The sequence below is a fragment of the Corvus hawaiiensis genome, chromosome 9 (assembly GCF_020740725.1).
Source record: "Corvus hawaiiensis isolate bCorHaw1 chromosome 9, bCorHaw1.pri.cur, whole genome shotgun sequence".
Taxonomy (NCBI): Eukaryota; Metazoa; Chordata; class Aves; order Passeriformes; family Corvidae; genus Corvus; species Corvus hawaiiensis.
Genome location: NC_063221.1, coordinates 5005922 through 5024591, shown reverse-complemented (window position 1 = coordinate 5024591; position 18670 = coordinate 5005922). Strand labels below are relative to the sequence as shown.

Genomic DNA, 18670 nt, shown 5'->3' with positions numbered 1-18670 from the left:
CATCAGCCTCCGGATGGGGAAGTGCGGCAGAGGCTGCCTCTGACACAGCGGGTTTCCATGGGTTGCATCCCTGCTCCTCTCGGGCAGCCACACCTTGCCTACTCGGGTTTTGCTCCTCCGTTTTTTACATTAAAGGCCATGGATTTTGTCAGCTGGGTGGTTCATCTGGTCAAATTTCAAGTTGCAGAACCCCAGGATGAGTGCTGGGCTGAGCCCTTGGGTGCCCTGCAAAGCGCAGTCCCATCGTTGCTAAGCGATTCCTGCAGACAATTTCTGGCAGGTACAGCTGGGCTGGGGCTTCCCTGTCTGCCCAAGTGGGGAGGTGAAGTAAGGCCCAAGGCACTGCCTGGGAAACCCTTGGTCCTTCCCGACCCCACCGTGTTGTCCCAGTGTGGAGTTCCACTGCTAAGGGCATGTGGAGCTGCCCATGGATGGGGTTCCTGGGGCAGTGGCCATGCTGCACCATATCCTGAGGGCTCAGTGTAACATCACTTCTGTCCGGGCATTTTAGGGCCAACGAAGCATAACTGGCTCTGGAGCACTGGTGGGAGCACAGGGCCAAGATGAGCATGGGGCACACGGTGACAGCAGGACTCTGACCTGCTGCTGACTCACAGGTTTAGAGATGGCTGCTCCACACATGGTTTTTAAGCATTTTTGAAAGTACTTTGCCTCTGCCCCATCTACGAACGTGATGTGTATTTTGTAAGACCTTAAAATATGTCAGCAAGACTCAGCCCTTGTGCCTTTACTAAGACTTCCCCAGCAAATTACGTAACTCCAGCAGTGGGAGGGAGGCTGGGGAGGAGACTTCTGAGTCCTGCTGATGGAGGAACCTGAGCTCCTGAGCAGCAAAGGCTGGGGTTTTGATCCAAAGTAGGACCAAACACAACCCTGAGCCTGGGGCTCTCTGGTTCTCCAGCTGTATGTCTGCCCTTAGCATCCCAGCTGGCTCCTATGGGCTTCCCACGGGAGCATGGAAGACTCTCTGACCTCCAGGAAGGCAGAGGGAGATGCAGCCAGCTGAAGTGATGCTCAGGTAAAAGGGTAGGAGTAACAACATGGTGAGTGTGAAAACACCCCTGTAGGTGCCTTTTCTGATTCCTGAGAGGAATGGGAGACCCCATGGAGCAGCAAAGGGTTCACCTTATTGGAGGCATAATTTTCTGCTCATTTAATTATCTGAATTGGTGCACTGCTGGGTCAGGTTTATCCCAAAACCAGTACAAGGGGAGCTGGATGAGTATGAGAGATCATCCCCGTTGGAATGCTCACAGCAGCTCTCCTTCTGCCTGGGTATTTGTAATATAACAGTGAGATTTCAGAGCTGTGATAAACACAGTCCTTTCAGCAAGAGCGAGTCTTTCGTTCCGCTTTCTCTGCCCAAAGATTACTCAGTAGGTAAACTCGTTTCTTCTACGATAACATCCAACAGGAAGTGAGTAACAGAGATGGTGACATTTCCTGTGAAAGACCCTTGGAATCCAGCAAACCCAGATTGCCAATAGATGGGTCAGAAATACAGAGGAATGTCCAAAATCCAGCTGGGGTGCAGTGCATGTGTTTTGAGTTTGTATAGTGACAATATGTACAAGTTTTTAATTTCTGGAGAGTCAAGAAAAGACTGATTCAGGCAGAAAAAAAACCCCATTATGCCCAAGGGAAGACCTTTTTGTGAGGAGTTTTATTGAGCAGGAGGAGCAGAGGACCATGTCCACCTCATTCCCAGAAGGCAGGTCGGAGCTCTGCACAGGACCCAGAGGTTTTGGCTCTTTTCCCAAATGGTGGCAGACAGTGAGGTGGAAGTGAGGACAGCAGTGGCTCCCAGCTGGCACAAAAGCAGGATGTGACTGATAAGGTGCCATTACCACACGCTCCAGCCAAAGCTGAAGCAGCAGAGCTCTGCAAACCCTGTCACCCTTCCCAGTCTGACCTGCATGTGGTTCTCCATTGAAGGCTTCCTTCTCCTAACAGGAATCTGACCCCCTGTGGTGGTATCCATACGATCCACCAATACAAGTCAGGCAGAATTTGGAGGAAATAGGTTGTTTTTTAAAACTTTTTCCCTTCCTGTCACTCATTACCAGCAGAGCTGCCCCTGCAAATCCTGCCCTATCCCCACATCAATGCGTGTTTTAGCACATCCCTGAACAGAAACACAGATGTATGTGCTCTGTAAATGTTCCTAAATCCATCATTGCCTCACCCAAGGGGATCTGCAGAACCTTAAGACCACTCTTTTTATTCACTTCATTTATCTAATGCAGTCTAGAGGCAGGTGATTGTTTTGGCATCAATTGCTTTGGAAAATACTTTCCACTTCTCTGGGATTACAGTTTATATTATTTTAAATGAGGTTCATTGGTGTCTTAACCCAAATCTGGGCAAGTGGAAAGAACCAGAGAAGCCAATCACAGTCCCTGGCAGAGCTGTAAAGATGGAACCCTTGCTGCACGTCCAGGAGAATTTCTGTACAGATCTACGGGTGAAACCTGGATGCTTTCTGTGCCTTCTGTAGCAAGGCTGGGTCTCCCACTTGGCAATCTCAGTGCTTCCTGTGGTTGTGCCTGTTTTCTTCTGGAGGAGGTGAGCAAGGAGAAGCATCCTACGAAGAGAATTAGGGAGGCACTGTACGGTTTACGGGTAACCATGCTGGTTTCTGTCTGCATTGAAGGCATGTCAGACACTGAGTAAATATTCAGTGATGATTTATTGTCTTTATTATTATTACAAAAACAAAGCAGGTATCAAAAAACAGCAAAGATTTCACAAGGTCCCCAACAGTTTTACACTACTGAACTGTAGTAAAATAGTGAAATTAAAACACATGTATTTCAGTCCTGGCTCTAAACCTTCTATGGTGATCCGTCGTCTGGGATGCTCTGGGCTTTCCTAATTCTTTAAAATACTCCTGTTTATTTGGGAACCTCACTGGCCCACTAGTTAACATGATGAGGCACAATGCAACAGCAATGTGAGCTGTCTGGTATCCTTACAGACCCTACACAACCAGAAAACAAAACGGGAGCTCTGCAAGGATGGATACCAGGATACATTTCTCAGACTACCCCACGCAGCCATTTAGTTGTGCTTGACAAAACCAAATCACTTTCCAGTTGCTGAAAGGTGATTTGGTGTGTAAAAGCTGCTTTTTCTTCTTCTCCTCAGGATCAAAATAAGAATAGTTCACTAGGCTGGGCTCCAGTGTAGATGGACCATTAACCTTCTAAATTCCACTTTCCAAACTGCATGATGGACAACTCCATCCCACTGTGACCTTCCTGCTGTGGACTCAGCATCAGACTGATTGCAAGGAACCTGAGCAGGTTAAGGAAAATACTCAGTTCTCTGGAATGATAACTAGAGTTGGAAAAGAGCTTTTTTTTCTCTCCTACTCATGGGTGTAGGGTCAGAGGTTGACCAAAGGCAACATAGTCCAGTTACCTGTGTTAATAATAGCTGCCCCACTTCTCAAAACACTGCTTTGCTATCAAAAAAAATTAAGACAATGTCCTGTGTCCCTCAGCATTTGCTCAGAGTCAGGTCCAAATCTGCCATGATTACACACAAATGCAAATCACCCTAAACACCGAATTGTTTACATCACTGAACATGTCACTGAAAGGCTGCCGAGTACCAAATATTCCTGTTAGAAGTAAAATTCCACCTTCCTAATTTTCCAGAATTTAACCATAGAAGAGATCACAATGCGCATCATTGGTGGGGTACGACAGAAGCAGCAGGGCGAAGGCAAAGCTTGGGGACAGGGCTGCCCAGGGGCGGCCCTGCCGGGAGGGGATCAGGGGTTGTACCAGCAGCACCCTGCTGGATTTACACCGTCACTCCCTGCTGGAGTTACACTGTCTTCCTGGCAGTCAGAACGCGCACAATGGACCCAACTCCTCCGGCAGCCAGCGCCTGGGAAGGGAAACATGGCAATGAACACCAGGCCAGGGCAGCTACAGCCTGGAGCTCCCTTCCAGGACCTGAACAGGCCGACAAGAATGATGGAGTGGGACTTTGGACATGGCCTGTAGTGACAGGACAAGGGGGAAGGGCTTCAAACTGACAGGGTGTAGGGTTAGGTATCAGGAAGAAATCCTTCTCTGTGAGGGTGGTGAGGCCCTGGCACAGGTTGTCCAGAGAACTTGTGGTTGTCCCATCCCTGGAAGTGTCCAAGGCCAGGTTGGATGGGGCTTGGAGCAAGCTGGGCTAGTGGAAGGTGTCCCTGCCCATGGCAGGAGTGGGATGGGATGAGCTCTGAGGTCCCTTTCAACCCAAACCATTCTGGGAGTCTATGAAATTACCTGGATCACATTTATATTGCAAATGAGCATCTGCCTGCCCTCCACAAAACACCAGTAGCCAGGGTGCCAGGGTATGATAATCACACTCAATTTCAAGAAAGCTATTTAACTTTAATTAAGCTTTCATTGCCCTGCATAACCAAGCTACAAATTTTGCTTCCCTCCAGGAAGGAAATTCTCCTGCCTACTTGAATCACAGGATGAAACCATTTTGTTTGCCTCAGTCTAAGGGAAACCCAAATTTTAACTGTTGGGTGTTTACCCAAGGAAGCAGCAGTGGGCAGGAGATTTAGCTCAGCTGTGAGCTCTGAGCCATACTCTCGTCACAGCCTGAATCTGGCACTTGAGCCTCACCAGACAGGAAGGGGGCTCTTGCCAGGCTCAGGGCCTGGGCGCTCTGGCAGGAGCTGTCCCCATGCACGCACCTTCTCGTGCCACTGCAGCAGCACAGCACTGCTGTTGTCGGAGGGGCTCTCAAAGCCCTTGTAGATGTACTTCATGAGCAGGTCCACCCCGTTCTTGTCCAGGGACTGCACTGCCTTCTCAATGTCATTGGCTTTGAAGGAGATGAGCACCTTCAGCACGATGCTCTCGGCACGGTCCTGTCAACAGGCAAGCACAGACACAGCCGTCCTTGTGTGAGGTGCAGCCAAACACTCCTCCCCTCTCAAACAAACTGAATTAGAGCATTTTTCTCTTTAACAACGCTGAAGAGGACATGTGTGAAGAGCTTGTCATAGTAAGATACAACAGACATATCCTCCCAAGGATAAACAATGTAAAAGAGTTTAACACATTTGCCCTGCTTTAATTTTTCTGCCTCAGTTAGTGTTTGCAATTCTCTACCCCTTAAATTAAGTTATGGCTAAATAGTAAATGTTCCTATGGAAGCTCAAGATCTATCAAGTTCCAAAATAATTATAACAATCAAGTGCTTGTCTGGCCCCCCTTCCCACCAGCACCTTTTCCCGTAGTGTTTAATGTGACACAACCATTATAATCTAGGTAAATGCCACTGGCAGCCTGGAAGAGGTGACTGCTGGAAGCCATGTGTTTTCCAAGCAGTCAACTGCTGTCCCAGACACACTGGATGCAGACTGGCAGTATTAATATTGTGCATTAATAACCATTGATCTGGATGTCATTTCAGACCTGGGAATGTGTGTGGCGTGCTTATAGCAGCAATTAGCCATGTAATCAGCAAAGAGCAGCTCTTCCTGTTCATCCATCACTAACTGAGGCGGGATGAGAAAAAAAGTCTCAGGGTTGCTGGACTTTTGAATAATTTCATCACACAAACACTTCAGGCAGCTTCCCCCTACAGAAACTGCGGATGTCAGTTTTCCTGCCCAATTCAATATCCCATAATCACTTGGCTTAGCAAGACTTCTCACATGACTGTAAGTAAAAATATAAAAGTTCCAAAGATAACTAAAAATTAAGGCAGATATTAACGTTCAGTCATTCTGCTCTCTTCAATTCCACCACCAAGCGTATTCTTAAATCCCTCAACAGAGGGCTAATGGAAACAAGTCATTAATGTGAGGACAAAGCTATATAGCCCTATTTGTAACAGCTAGTTCTCAGAGCCCTGTGAAACCCTTCGGGAAAGGGCTGGGGCTGCAGGAACAGCTCTGCCAGGGGAGCAGCAGGGAACCGTGCCCCTGGGCCTCTCCTTGGGCAGGGAGAAATGACTGCAGGCACTCACCAGCTGGGCAGTGCCACATCTTATCAGCCTGTTCCTCCCACCACTGCAATCATGAGCCATTCAGGACTCATCCTGGGGAGATTCAGAAATGCATGCACCCAGCAGACTCCCACACTCTGTCACACGGGGAGGGCTCGCTTTTCCTGAGGTTTTAACAGCTTCATTTTGATTGGATGTGATAAAAACCAATTCTTCCTTTTTTGTAGGCTCACTGCTGGTGGTTTCATTAGTCAGAGGTGACAACTGCAACCCTGGTTCCCTGAGCACACAACAATTACATCTCTGAGCTGCCACATATGGTCTGAGTCAGACACGCGCACCTGGTGACACCTGGGCACATAAAACACAACCAGCAGTGGTAGGAGAACCACACATGATCCAGCATCAAGGTAAAGGTACCTGGACAGGCGACATCTGAGCTACAGTATTTTGAATAAGATTAAAACACTTGTGGTCACAGATGTTTCAACATCAGGGAATACCCTAAACCCTGCTTCTCTGGCCTCCTCAAGGTACAACTGATGGCACAGAGGTAACAGACAGGAAAGAATTTTTAGGGAGTAACCCATAAGAGAGTCAGGTGCTATTTCACCTTCACTGCCTGGTTCTTTGTGTTGATGGGAGGGTTCTTCAGAGCCGCCTGCAGTGCAGCCATCATGTTCCCTGTGCCAGATGGTTAAGGACCAGACACCAAGTACATGAACATCACGTACCAGGACAGCCATACTTGTAGCTGGCTTGTGCATGACTGAAAACACTCTGATGCAATGATTCCCTCACCAGCTAAAAAGAGATTACAACCTAAGGCTGCAATTTTCAGGCCATTTGAGGCAGGAGCAGCATCAACAAGCAGCTGTATAGTTCCAGGACTGGAGAATACTTCCTAGGCCTTTCCTTGAATAAGGATGCAAGTAAAAGAAACCATTCTCCATCATTTCTGTAATCTGCAGCCCTTGAGAACAGGCCTCAGCTTGGCACATCCAGCCCCAGCAGCCACAGGGACAGCAGCCCGGCAGCAGCCCTTGGGAAGAGTGACCAGGGGCCAGCTGGGCGAGGCAGCCCTGGAAGCGGACACGGGGAGCTCTCTGGGCACAGGAAACCCCCTGTCTGCATCCCCCCGGGACACCTCCCTGAGCGCAGCCCTGGGGGACTGCTGCTGCTGCAGGCAGGGGAGGAAGCTGGGTCGCCTTCCTGCTGCCAGCCCCTTCCCCCTTCAGCCTCTTCCTGCTGTCAGCCTCTTCCCCCTTCAGCCCCTTTCTGCTGCCAGCCCCTTCCCCGTTCAGCCTCTTCCCTTGTCCTGCCAGCCCCTTCCCCCGCCAATCCCTTCCCCTCCAACCCCTTCCAGCGCTTCCCCTCCGCCGCGGTGCCCGCTCTCGGATGTTCCCCTATGAGGCCGCCCCGGCGGCGGCCGCGCCCGCTCCGCCCCCACCGCTCCCTTCAGGATATTGCCGCAGGCACGAGTCCACCTCGCCTTCATCGGGCCCCGCTTGCCCGTCACCCCCGTCCTCCTCATCCACGAACTTGTTCTCGTCGTACTCGTCCACGTCCACCCGGCGGAACCGCGCCGAGGATACCGTGTGCTTCGCCATGGCCGTGCCCGCCCCGCGCAGCCGCCGCCGGCCCGGGCCCAGCCCCGCCCCAAGCGGCGCCGGCGCAGCGGGAGCGCTGTCAGTGCATCCTGGAACAGCGTGCGCTGGAAGGGACCTTAGAGCCCGTCTCATCCCACCCTTGCCACGGGCAGGGACACCTTCCACTATCCCAGGTTGCTTCAAGCCTCATCCAGCCTGTCGGACACTTCCAGGGATGGGGCAGCCACAGCTTCTCTGGACAACCTGTGCCAGGGCCTTCCCTCACAGGGAACAACTTCTTCCCAATATCCCATCTAAACCTACGCTCTTTCAATTTGCAGTTTCACAGATTCACAGTATATTCTGAGTTGGAAGGCACCCACAAGGATCGTAGAGTCCAATTCTTAAGTAAATGGCCCATACCAGGATTGAAGTCACAACCTCGGTGTTATTGTCACCATGCTCTGACTGACTTTGAAGCCATTCATGCTTGTCCTGTCATTCCAGGCCCTTGTAAATACTGTGTCCCCATGTTTCCCGTCAGCTCCTTCAGGTATTGCAAGGCCACAATGAGGTCACCCCAAAGCTTCCTTTGCCCAGGCTGAACATCCCCAGCTCTCCCAGCCTTTCCTCCCAGCAGAGCTGCTCCATCCCTCTGATCATCCTGGTGCCTCCTCTGGACTCTTTCCAGCAGCTCCAGGTCCTTCCTGTGCTGGGCCCCAGGGCTGGGGCAGCTCTGCAGGTGAGGTCTCACCTGAGCAGGGCAGAATCCCCATCCCTTACCTGCTGCCCACGCTGGGGGCTCAGCCCAGGCCACGGGGGGTTCTGGCATGGGGCAGGTCCAGCTCTCACCCACCAGCACCTTCAAGTCCTTCTCCCAAGGCTGCTCCATCTGCTCATCCCCAGCCTGGATTGACCCCAGGGGTTGCCCTGACCCAGGTGCAGCACCATCACTTGGTCTTGTTAAATCTTATAAGATTCCCATGAGCCACTTCCCGAGCTTGTCTGGGTCCCTCTGTCCACCCCCAGGACAGCTCCAGGCTGCGCAGGACCCTGTGAGGTCCAAGTGAGTCCAGAGCTGCCCTGCTTGGACAGTGTACCCTGCGAGGCTGCTCAGGGAGCCCCTACTCCAACAGCACCTGGTGACCCTGAGAGTTAAAAAATAGCCACAGCCTGATTAGTATTTTTTTAAGTTACACTTGGACTGTGTAGATAATATTTATCCTATTAATAATTAGGAAATGGCACAGCTTTGCAAGGTTCCTCTTAATAGAAAACAGCAGCCCTGGAAAAAAAAAATAGACACAAATATGTCAGGAAAATTAATCCACAAACATCAGATGTTTATGTCCAAAAAGGAGACAGAGGAGTCCTGTAACTTTATTCAAATAAAGGGAGAGGCCATGGGCATTTCCCATGGCGTCTCTCAAGTTGTTGGAGGACGAAGCCTCCTTTTTATTCTAATTTCCCGACCGCATTTCCCTCTCTCTTTCCCCATTGGCTGAGGTACTTGAGAGGTACAGACTTCCCGAATTGCTTAATATAGAACCCCTTCTAATGTATATCCCCTCCCCGCTTTTCTTCTCCTTTGTGTCTCTGTTCTTTTTCTAGAAGTCCAGAGATTTAGCATGGCCTTGAGTGAGTAACCGTCTGTGTCAATTAGTGGAATTCCTATGGAATTTCTATGGAATTTATGGTTCCTCCCATTGCTTCTTTCACCTCTCAGTATCTGGCTTTATCTACCAGCAGGCCCACAGTTTGTTTGTAAAGATACCTCTTTCTAATTCCTTTCAATCCCTCCTCTTCTTATTTTCTCAATAGTTGTCTTTACAAACTTTAGTTACCATTGACTTAATTTTCTGTTCCCGGGTTTTTTTTTGGTTTTGCGATTATTTGCAGTGACATCATTTTCTGTCCTTTTGTAGCCATCTCTGGATCAGTAGACATGGCTTCTGCCTGCATCCCCTTGATCACTGAATTGCTGAATGAACTGCGCTCAGCAAGGCGTCATGTATGGTAAAAAGATGAGAGTTGCTATAGCACATAAGAGGAAGAAAGCATTCATTTAACCCATAGTCCACCAGGTAACCACGAAAACATGTCCCATTCCCATCCTTTCCATGTTTGGACCCATACATGTGCTAACTTTGTTATTCCCTTTGTTACTTGTTTCACCACTTTTCCATTGTCATCCATTTGCAAACAGCAGTTTGAGTCATTTAATTTTCCACACACTCCCCCTTCTTCTGCTAATAGATAATCTAATACCGTCCGATGTTGAAATATCGCATTCCTCATCTGAGTGGATTGGTCGGCAAGAAGGTCAAGAGCTGTAGCCGTCTGGTTGGTTATTATTTCAAAGACAGCTTGTAACCTAATTATCCGATTCAAATTATAAATGGGTTCTCTGGCACCTGAGATTAATTCATTTGGATTCCAAGTGGCTGGTCCATAGTGTTGTATGACTTGCTCAGGTGGCCATTCATCTTTCCCCCATTTTTCCCCTTCTCCAGCCAGGGATGCATCAACTGACTGCTTTTCTCTAATTAGATCATTGTATACCTTGATTCCTAACTGATTTCCCTGAACTTGTGGTAGCAAAAAGAACAACGGTCTAATATACGCCCCATAACATAACCCTGACCAGTTTGGAGGTAACCTAAGATAAGAATGTTGGCCACAAATCCAATAATGTCCTTTAAAAGCCCATGTTCTGTTAGCAAAGGGGTCTTCCCAATTTTCATCATCAATTGGTGGGTCAAAATAGAGCTTGCTTTCTGGGCCTAATGGTCCTCCAACAATAGTTGCCCCACCATAAAAATCACAATATTTGCATTTCTAAGCTCCCACATGAGATTTCCACCTACAGTTACATCCCAGATCTTTTTTGTTAGATCTGGACCAGAACTTATTAAAAAAGATTTGAGTTCTGTTCCACTGTTGCCATTTCCACTGGTAGTCACGGACAACATGTGTCCTACTTGTGGGATTATCTTGTGGGCAGCTTAAAAATAAGTGGTCAAAAAACCTGTCCCTCCCCACTGCTTGACAGCCTTCAAAATCCCTTTGGTAATTGTGGGAAATGAAGTTACAGAGAACTCACAGAGAATCCACAGGTGCTGACAGAATACATAAAGGACATTGTGCTTGAACAGATAGAAATGGATACATGTTTTGATTTGTGGCCTTGGCAAAGACTGCCTGACAGAGTAATGAGCTTTTGCAAATTTAAAGCAAACGCAGTTTTGTAGTTTTGAAATAAATGTGCTTTATAAGAGTAGAAATGTATTTTAACAAGTAAAAACATATTTTATGCAAGAAATAATAGTGATAAGTAAAAGAGTAAAGAATTTAGAGTTTAACAGTAAACTTGATAATAGAGCTTCTTGGAAAGTTAAGATGTATTAATATAAGCCTGTGCAATAGACCATAATAGCAATATGTTCATTGGATAAGAAAGTATGCATTGTGGCAAAATCATACAGTATTGATTGGTACCAATGTGTTAGCAATTTTTGTGGCATTTGCTTATTGGCTTAAAAAAGTATATAAGGCCTTGTAGAAAAAGACTGTAGCTGCTGCTATTCCAGCAAGCTGCTGCTACCTCACTGAGTTCCTGCTATCTGGCGCCTGTACCTGCCGCAGCTGCCAGACCTACCACTTCTGCTATTGTTACTGTAACTACTGCCTCTGATATGAGAGATGCTGTTCGCAACCTCTTCTGTCTCATCCTTCAATACATATGAGACTGATTGAGCAATAAATCATCTCAGTGACATCTCACTGTTACTCAAATCCCGGGACAACCCCAGAAATCCTGACAAGTAATTATGGTAGGAACACTTTACTCAGCTACCATTAGTGAGCTTAATGTGCACTTGATTCCATCTGCCTCGATATTTGGAACAATCATAAAGAGGGCAGTCAGGGGTCCAACAATCTAAACTCAAAGTCCAGTCACAGACACTTTTTCCCACGTATATGCGTCCTGTTCTATTTCGACAATAGATGCTTCCTTCAGAGGAATGAAGTCACCATGGACTTCCTTCTTCATCCCAGAATCCTGTTCCATTATGGACCTCACTCAGGGAGCTGACTCACCATTTAGGTTCGACTGGGCTGGCCACCCATGGCCAATCTTCAGATCCTCCTGGCCCTCCACAGACCCAACAATGGCTAAGGTTAAAGGTTTTTGCTACTTCTTCTCCTAGGACTAAAAAACAATTCTCCCACCTCTGGCCCAAACCTAACTGACAATAAAAAAGTAAGATTATTAAGAAAAACATTCTAATGGTGTAATCTAATCTCCTAATCTAATTCTCACGTTGTTGTCTGCACCACCTCTGGTGAGTGAAGGCACAGAAACAGCTTAACATAAAGAAAACAATGACAGCAAGTATTAGCCCCCCAATGGCTGGAGATCCAAAAGGAGGGATGCCCATACAGACGCTTTCAGCAGATGGTCTGTGGGTAGGCACACACGGCTTCCCCCAATGTGGACACACTGGCTACTGCTCTGACCCACTCCTGCAGAGTGTCAATCACAGACTCCCATCCTTCTCCTCCAGCTGAGATGTCCAGGTCTCCGGGGCTTCAGAGACCTTGACTCGAGTGTGATTGGTCTACCTGTGTTCAGCTGTCTCGATGGCGGTGTCTGTGTTCCGTGACACTTGGAATGGGCCATGGCACTTCACCACCAGTGGTGCTTCTTTCTACTCATTAACTAGGACCCAGTGTCCTGGTTGGATCTTACAAACAGCAAAGTCCAAAGGCAGGGTCTGTGCCAGCCGAGCATCCTATTGCAGAGATTTCACAAGAGACAGTATCCTGACCACATACTGTTTTAAATATACATCACTTATCTTCACTGCCCCACTAGACTGAGAATTACAACAGTAAATAATTCCAAACATCAATTCCAAGGGAGATAATTGAATATCTCCTCTGGGTCTGGCTGTTATTCTTGCTAAAGCCAGTGGCAAAAGCTGTACCCGTGGCATCTTAGTTTCTATGACCAGCTTCAAAAGGTGTTTCTTTATTTCTCCATTCTTCTTTCTACCTAGCCCAAGCTCTGGATACCAGGGGATTTGGAGGTCCCATTGTATTCCTAAAGCAGTCATAGCCTCTTGAAGAATTTTTCCTGTAAAATGAGTTCCCCTGTTTGAGTCTATTGTTTCTACAATCCCATATATTGGAAATATTTGTTCCAAAAATACTTTAATAACTGATCTTGTAGTTGCTGAAGCAGTTGGAAATGCTTCTGGCCAGCCTGTTAGCTGACATACTATTATCGGAAGATATTTAAACCTTCCCACTCGGGGCATTTCAGTAAAATCCACCTGGCATCTCTGGAAGGGACGTACAGCCCAAGGCCTCCCTCCCCTGGCAGTTTTCTTTGTAACCCTGTTATTGGTTTTAGCACAAATCAAGCAACTTTCAATAGCTTGCTTTGCCAGAGTAAAAAAACGCACAGTAGCATACATTTTGAGGAAGGCTTCTGCCAGTCCTCAGGAGCCCCAATGACTCCCTTCATGGAGTTATTTTAATACTTGTAAGACCAGAGCTTTTGGAATGCACTGCTTACCACCCCTTGTAAACCAATTATCCCCTCTTTCCTCTGCCCCACTCTTTTTAATTACCTCAAGTTCCTCTGGTGGAAAAGACAGTTCCTCTGGCAGCGACGGGGCTACTGGGAGTGAGGGGAGGATCTTAGAGATTTCTGGCAACATTGCAGCTTTCTGAGCCTCTTCATCAGCAGGCTGGTTACCTATTGCCTCCTCTGAGCATGCTGCCTGGTGTCCCCTAATGTACATTATTGCTACGCCTTTTGATAAATTCATCACCTCCAATAGGTGAGAAATTAAGCTCTCACGAGCTAATGTTTTTTCCCTGCAGGTTAATAAACCTATTTTTTCTTATGATTTCCTATATGCATGTATCACCCCATATGCATATTTAGAATCAGTAAAAATATTCACTATCTTGTCCTGATTATAATTCACAGGCTCTTACAGGCGCACACAGCTCCGCTGTCTGAGCTGACCACGTGGGGATAATCTCTTCCCTTCCTCTAATTCCCTTCCCTTAATGATAGTGTATCCTGTAACTCACTTTCTTTCTATCACTCTTGAAGGCCCATCAATAAACACATTTTCTCCCTCAGGCCATGGAGTGTCTTCTAAGTCTTCCGTAGTCTGGGTCTGGAGATCTATCACTTGAATGCAGTCATGGGTTTTTTCTTGCCTCCCCTCTTCAGGGCAGTTCAGACAGGAGACTGGGTTAAACCCTTCACTGCTTCCCAGTTATAAGTCCTCTTGTTCCATTAAACAAGATTCATACTGTAATAACTGAGCGCTGGTCATCCACTTTCGGTTAACAAAGCTTTAACTTGATGTGAAACTTTAACAATCAGATATCCTCCTATTGTCAGTTTTTGGGCCTCAGTTACCATTAAAGTTGTGGATGCACAATTCTGCAGACAATGAGGCCAGCCTCTGGTCACTGGGTCTAACAACCTAGAAAAAAAACCAACAGGCTGCCATGTTCCCCCGTGCTCTTGTACCAAAATTCCTTTAGCATGGCCCTGTTTAACATCCGCATATAACTCAAATTCCTTTTCTGAGTCTGGAAGAGATAAGACTGGGGAATTAATCAATTTGTCTTTCAATTTTCTAAAGCTTTCTCTCCTTCGAGTGTCCATGCCACAACATTAGGACTGTTTTGGGTTTAAAAGTCATATAAAGGTCTGGCTAAAACAGAAAAATCCTCAATTCATGCTCTGCAGTACTCTACCAACCCTGAAAAACTGCCATAACTCTTTTTTTAGTCGAGGGTAATGGTACTTGTAAAATTCCTTGTATTCTTTCTGGATCAATACACTGTAGACCTGCAGTCAAAATGTGCCCCAAACATTTGTTTTTCTACCAATTGCACTTTCTTTTCAAACACTCTAAGATCCTTTTTAGCAAGAAAATTAAGCAGCTTCACAGTAGCTTCTTCAACCACCTTTTCCTGTTCCCCTGATAAAAGCAAATCATCCACCCACTGCAACAGCCTAACTCCCGAGGTTAAAAACTCTCTTAATATTTTCTGCAAGGCTTGCCCAAACAAAACTGGTGACTCTCTATATCCCTGCAGTAGGACTGTCCATGTCAATTGTTGTTTTACCATTTTCCCTCCTTCCTCCTGTTCCCACTCAAAGGCAAAATACTGTTTACTGTCCTCTGTAATCAGACACCCCCAGAAAGCATCCTTCAAGTTCAGTACTGAATAATACTCATGTGAAGAAGGGATTTGATTCAGGATGGTGTAGGGATCTGGAACTGTGAGATGCCTTGGTCTGACAATTTCATTTATTATTCTTAAATCCTGCACCATTCTGTAGGTTTGTTGGGGTTTTTTAGGAGTTCTAGGGTTTTTTTCTGTTAAAGGAATTTTCCCCCATACTGTTACTAAGACAACAAATTGCTGGTTACTTAAGAAAACAAAGAGCTACCCACTGGAGGTGGGGTGTGCCTGGCTACTCTTTTGTTTCACCTGGGTGTGGGGTCAGTTCGGTCTTGGCATTCGGAGAGAGAGGAGCTGCTGGTTCTTTTCGGCCGCTTTTCCTTCTGCTGGAAACAACACCGGGATCCCAAAGCCCACCTTCCCTGCCCCGCCAGGAGCCGGGCTGTGGCTGCCCTGCCCCGCCGCTGCTTTGAGCCTTCGCTGTGTTGTAGCCCTGCTCGCCCTGCCTGACCAGACCTCCGGGGGGTTCCCCGCTTGGATACATCGCGTCTTCCACCCGGGATTTGTGCTCGTCCCTGCCGTTCCAGCCTGCCGTTCCAGCCTGCCGTTCCCGAGGGTCCGGCCGGACACCGGGATCAGCTGCCCAGGGGTTTGTGAAGCCTTTGTTCCATCCCTCCCCGGGATCCCAGGCCACCACTGCCGCGTGCTCCCCGAGCTCGCTCCGGAGCGCCCCCTGCAGCCGCGGGGGAACCATCGCACCTGCCCTGCTCACCGGGAGCCGCCAGCGCCCCTGCCGGCTGCGAGCGGAACTGCACCCGAGGGGAAAGGGCCTGACAGCCGAGAGAGGCTGGGACTGGGTTTGTGATTGTCTGTTGTTACTGCCATAGTTATTGCTGTTTGTTTGACTGGTTATACACATATAGATATATAATAGTAAAGAACTGTTATTCCTATTTCCCACATCTTTGCCTAAAAGCCCCTTGATTTCAAAATTATAATAACTCGGAGGGAAAGGGGTTACATCTGCCGTTCCAAGGGAGGCTTCTGCCTCCCTTAGCAGACACCTGTCTTTCAAACCAAGACAAGGTTCCATCTGGTTTCTTAACCGGCAGGATATAGGAGTGTTATAGGGAAATATACCTGGCTCCAAAAGCCCTGCCTTTAGCAGGGGGACTCAATGACAGGATGTAACCCCTTCCTTTCCTACCTTGAAAGAGGGTACTGCTTTTAGACACCACTTGTCCTGGTTGCTTCAAAGGAATTTGGAGAGGCTCTATATCTAATTTTCCATATTTCCCTGCGACTGCCCACACTTCTGGGTGTATTTCAGCACAAGCCTTCTCAGACATTTTACACAAAGTTACCACAGCGTTAGCCTCTGTATCATTTTTCACAATATTAATTTGCATTCCTACTTTAGCCATCAAATCTCTTCCCAGTAAATTACAATCACAATGAGGAACAAACAGAAATTCCTGCATTTCAAACCTATTCCTCACATCTACTAATAGTTGAATTAAATGCATCTGCTTATCCTTTCCACTCACCCCTTGAATAATCAAAGATCTTTTTGACAATTCTCCCCCCTTAGGGATAAAATTCAAAGTGGATCGAGAGGCCCCTGTATCTACCAGGCTCCTCTCAGTCCGGACCCACCTTAAAAGTTATCGAGGCCTCCAGTGTGGTGGGTCCCTGGTATAATGGGAGCCCCTAACACCCCTAGCAATTAATCTCCATTAATCTCTGGGCTTCTTCCTCATGAGGATCCAGCTCTCTATGGACATTGCTGCTTCCAATGTCCCTCTGCCCTGCAGATAGCACACTGATTCCTTCCCAACCACTGTTTGGGTTGGCTCTCCTCTGATGAGGAGAGAATGCTTCTGCCAGTCACTTGTGGCCGACTCCATCCCTTCTGTCCTGGGGGACCCCTTGGGCCCTGCAGTTTATCCCTCTGGGGCTGTAAAAACTCTGCCATCACCTTTGCCTTTGCCTTTGCCTTTGCCTTCACCTTTTCCTCATCCCTTCTTACATACACTTGCTGTATCTTTCTAACCAGTTAATCTAGGGGTTTATTCTGCCCTTCCTGTAGTCCCCCCTGCTACTGCCTGTGGGTGCTTATTCTCCCACAGCTCAAAATCATTCATTTCTCCAGTGAACCAAACAAAATCTTTAAAAGAAAATCCTTCCACGTACAATTTGCATTTCCCAGATACTGCTTCCTCCTCCTCCTCCTTGTGCTCACCCTCCTCACCATACACTGTATACTAAAGCCAGTCCCTGTCCTGCCACCCCCCCGGCACAACCAACGGGCATGGCCGGCAGCACCACTGGTGGCTGGGGTGTCCCACAGCCTCATGGAGGCCAGGGGCCACTGCCGGCCCTGCCTGGGGGGGGGCAGCAGGGTCAGGAACCACCCAGCGCTGAGCCCTGGCTGCCCCACAGCCCCGGCCCAACCCCGCACCTCCCCACAGGCCCCCAGCCTGTGCTCCCAGTCTCATAGCTCTGCACCGAGTCCTGCCACTCCTTGCCTCAACCATATTTCTCCACACTAGCCTTCAACCAATCCCTTCCCAACATACCAACACCATCCGTCCATCCCCTGTTGTCAAGACCCTTCCTCAACTCCCCTTATTGCCCCCCTGGGCATGGATTGTCGAGACCCTTTCTCAACTTTCCCTTATTGCCCCCTTTGGGCATCCATGTCCTTAATTACCTGTGGGAGAATGTGTAAACCAACTCAACATTCTTCCAAGGGATTCTTTGGAGATATTTTGGGATCATCACCTCTTTTGCCAGGGCCCCTTCCGAGCTTTACCTTTGCTACCCTCCATGGGTGCCATCTCAGGTTTACCTGTGCTACCCTCCATGGGTGCTCTCTCAGGTTTACCTGTGCTAACCTCCATGAGTGCCCTCTCAGGTTTACTCTCTGAAGATCCCATTGTACTCACTGGTGAGATTTTCAGTGGTCCTTCCCTGTGGACTCTTCATGGACCCCCCTGCTCCACCACTCATCTGTCTCCCAGACAGTCTCAGGAACCCAATCAATCACCCCATGCCAGCTGCCACCAAGGGGAGCTGATCACTGAAACTGGGTGAGGGGCACCTTCAGCTCCGCTCACTGCCTTCTGCCCTGAATGGTGGAAGGATCCTGGACAAAAGCACCCAAATTTGTTAGGAAAACTAATCCACAAACACCAGAGGTTTATGTGCAAAGAGGAGACAGAGGAGCACTATAACTTTATTTGAATAAAGGAGAGGCCATGGGGCATTTCCCATGGGGTCTCTCAAGTTGTTGGAAGAGGCAGCCTCCTTTTTATCCTAATTTCCCGGCCACATTTCCCTCTCTCTGTGTTGATTTGGCATGGCCTGATTTTTTGGTAGCGGGGGAGGGCCACAGAGGTGGCTTCTGTGAGAAGCTGCTGGAAGCTTCCACCATGTCCGACAGAGACAATCTCTGATGGCTCTGAAGATGGACTTGCTGCTGGTCCAGTTAGAGAGGTTGATAATGCCTCTGAGATGACATATTCGAGAAGAAAATCAAAAGAGTGCACATGCAGTTTTTTCCAGGGGTGGCAAGATGCTGCTGTTGGGCCCATCCCGGGCAGTGTGGTGTGATGCACCACCGTGGCGACCTCCATCTCAGCATGGCCCACAGAGAACCTTGCCTGTCTGGCCATCCCTAGCCAGCCATGCTGCGGGCAGAAAGGCAGGGGCGGCATTGGCGTCTTCTCCTTCCCAGCGCCCCACATGAAGAGAGGCGTTAAACAGCACCAGCACTGCAGCGGCTGCCACTGTCTGTGCGGTGGCAGCGGGGCCACGTGGCCAGCAGCAGAAACACGGCAAGCGGTTCCCCGATGCAG

The 18670-nt window shown here is 48.2% G+C and overlaps 1 protein-coding gene across 1 annotated transcript; it reads right to left on the bottom strand.

Annotated features, from left to right (window-relative positions):
• Nucleotides 1–2691: 2691 nt before the first annotated feature.
• ARPC5 (actin related protein 2/3 complex subunit 5) lies at nt 2692–7649 on the bottom strand. Its single transcript, XM_048313268.1, has 4 exons — nt 7462–7649; nt 6608–6680; nt 4733–4909; nt 2692–3918 (listed from the first exon to the last, which is right to left on the bottom strand). Exons 1-4 carry the CDS (start codon nt 7602–7604, stop codon nt 3856–3858), a joined length of 456 nt encoding a protein of 151 aa, XP_048169225.1. The 5' UTR covers nt 7605–7649; the 3' UTR covers nt 2692–3855.
• Nucleotides 7650–18670: the final 11021 nt, after the last annotated feature.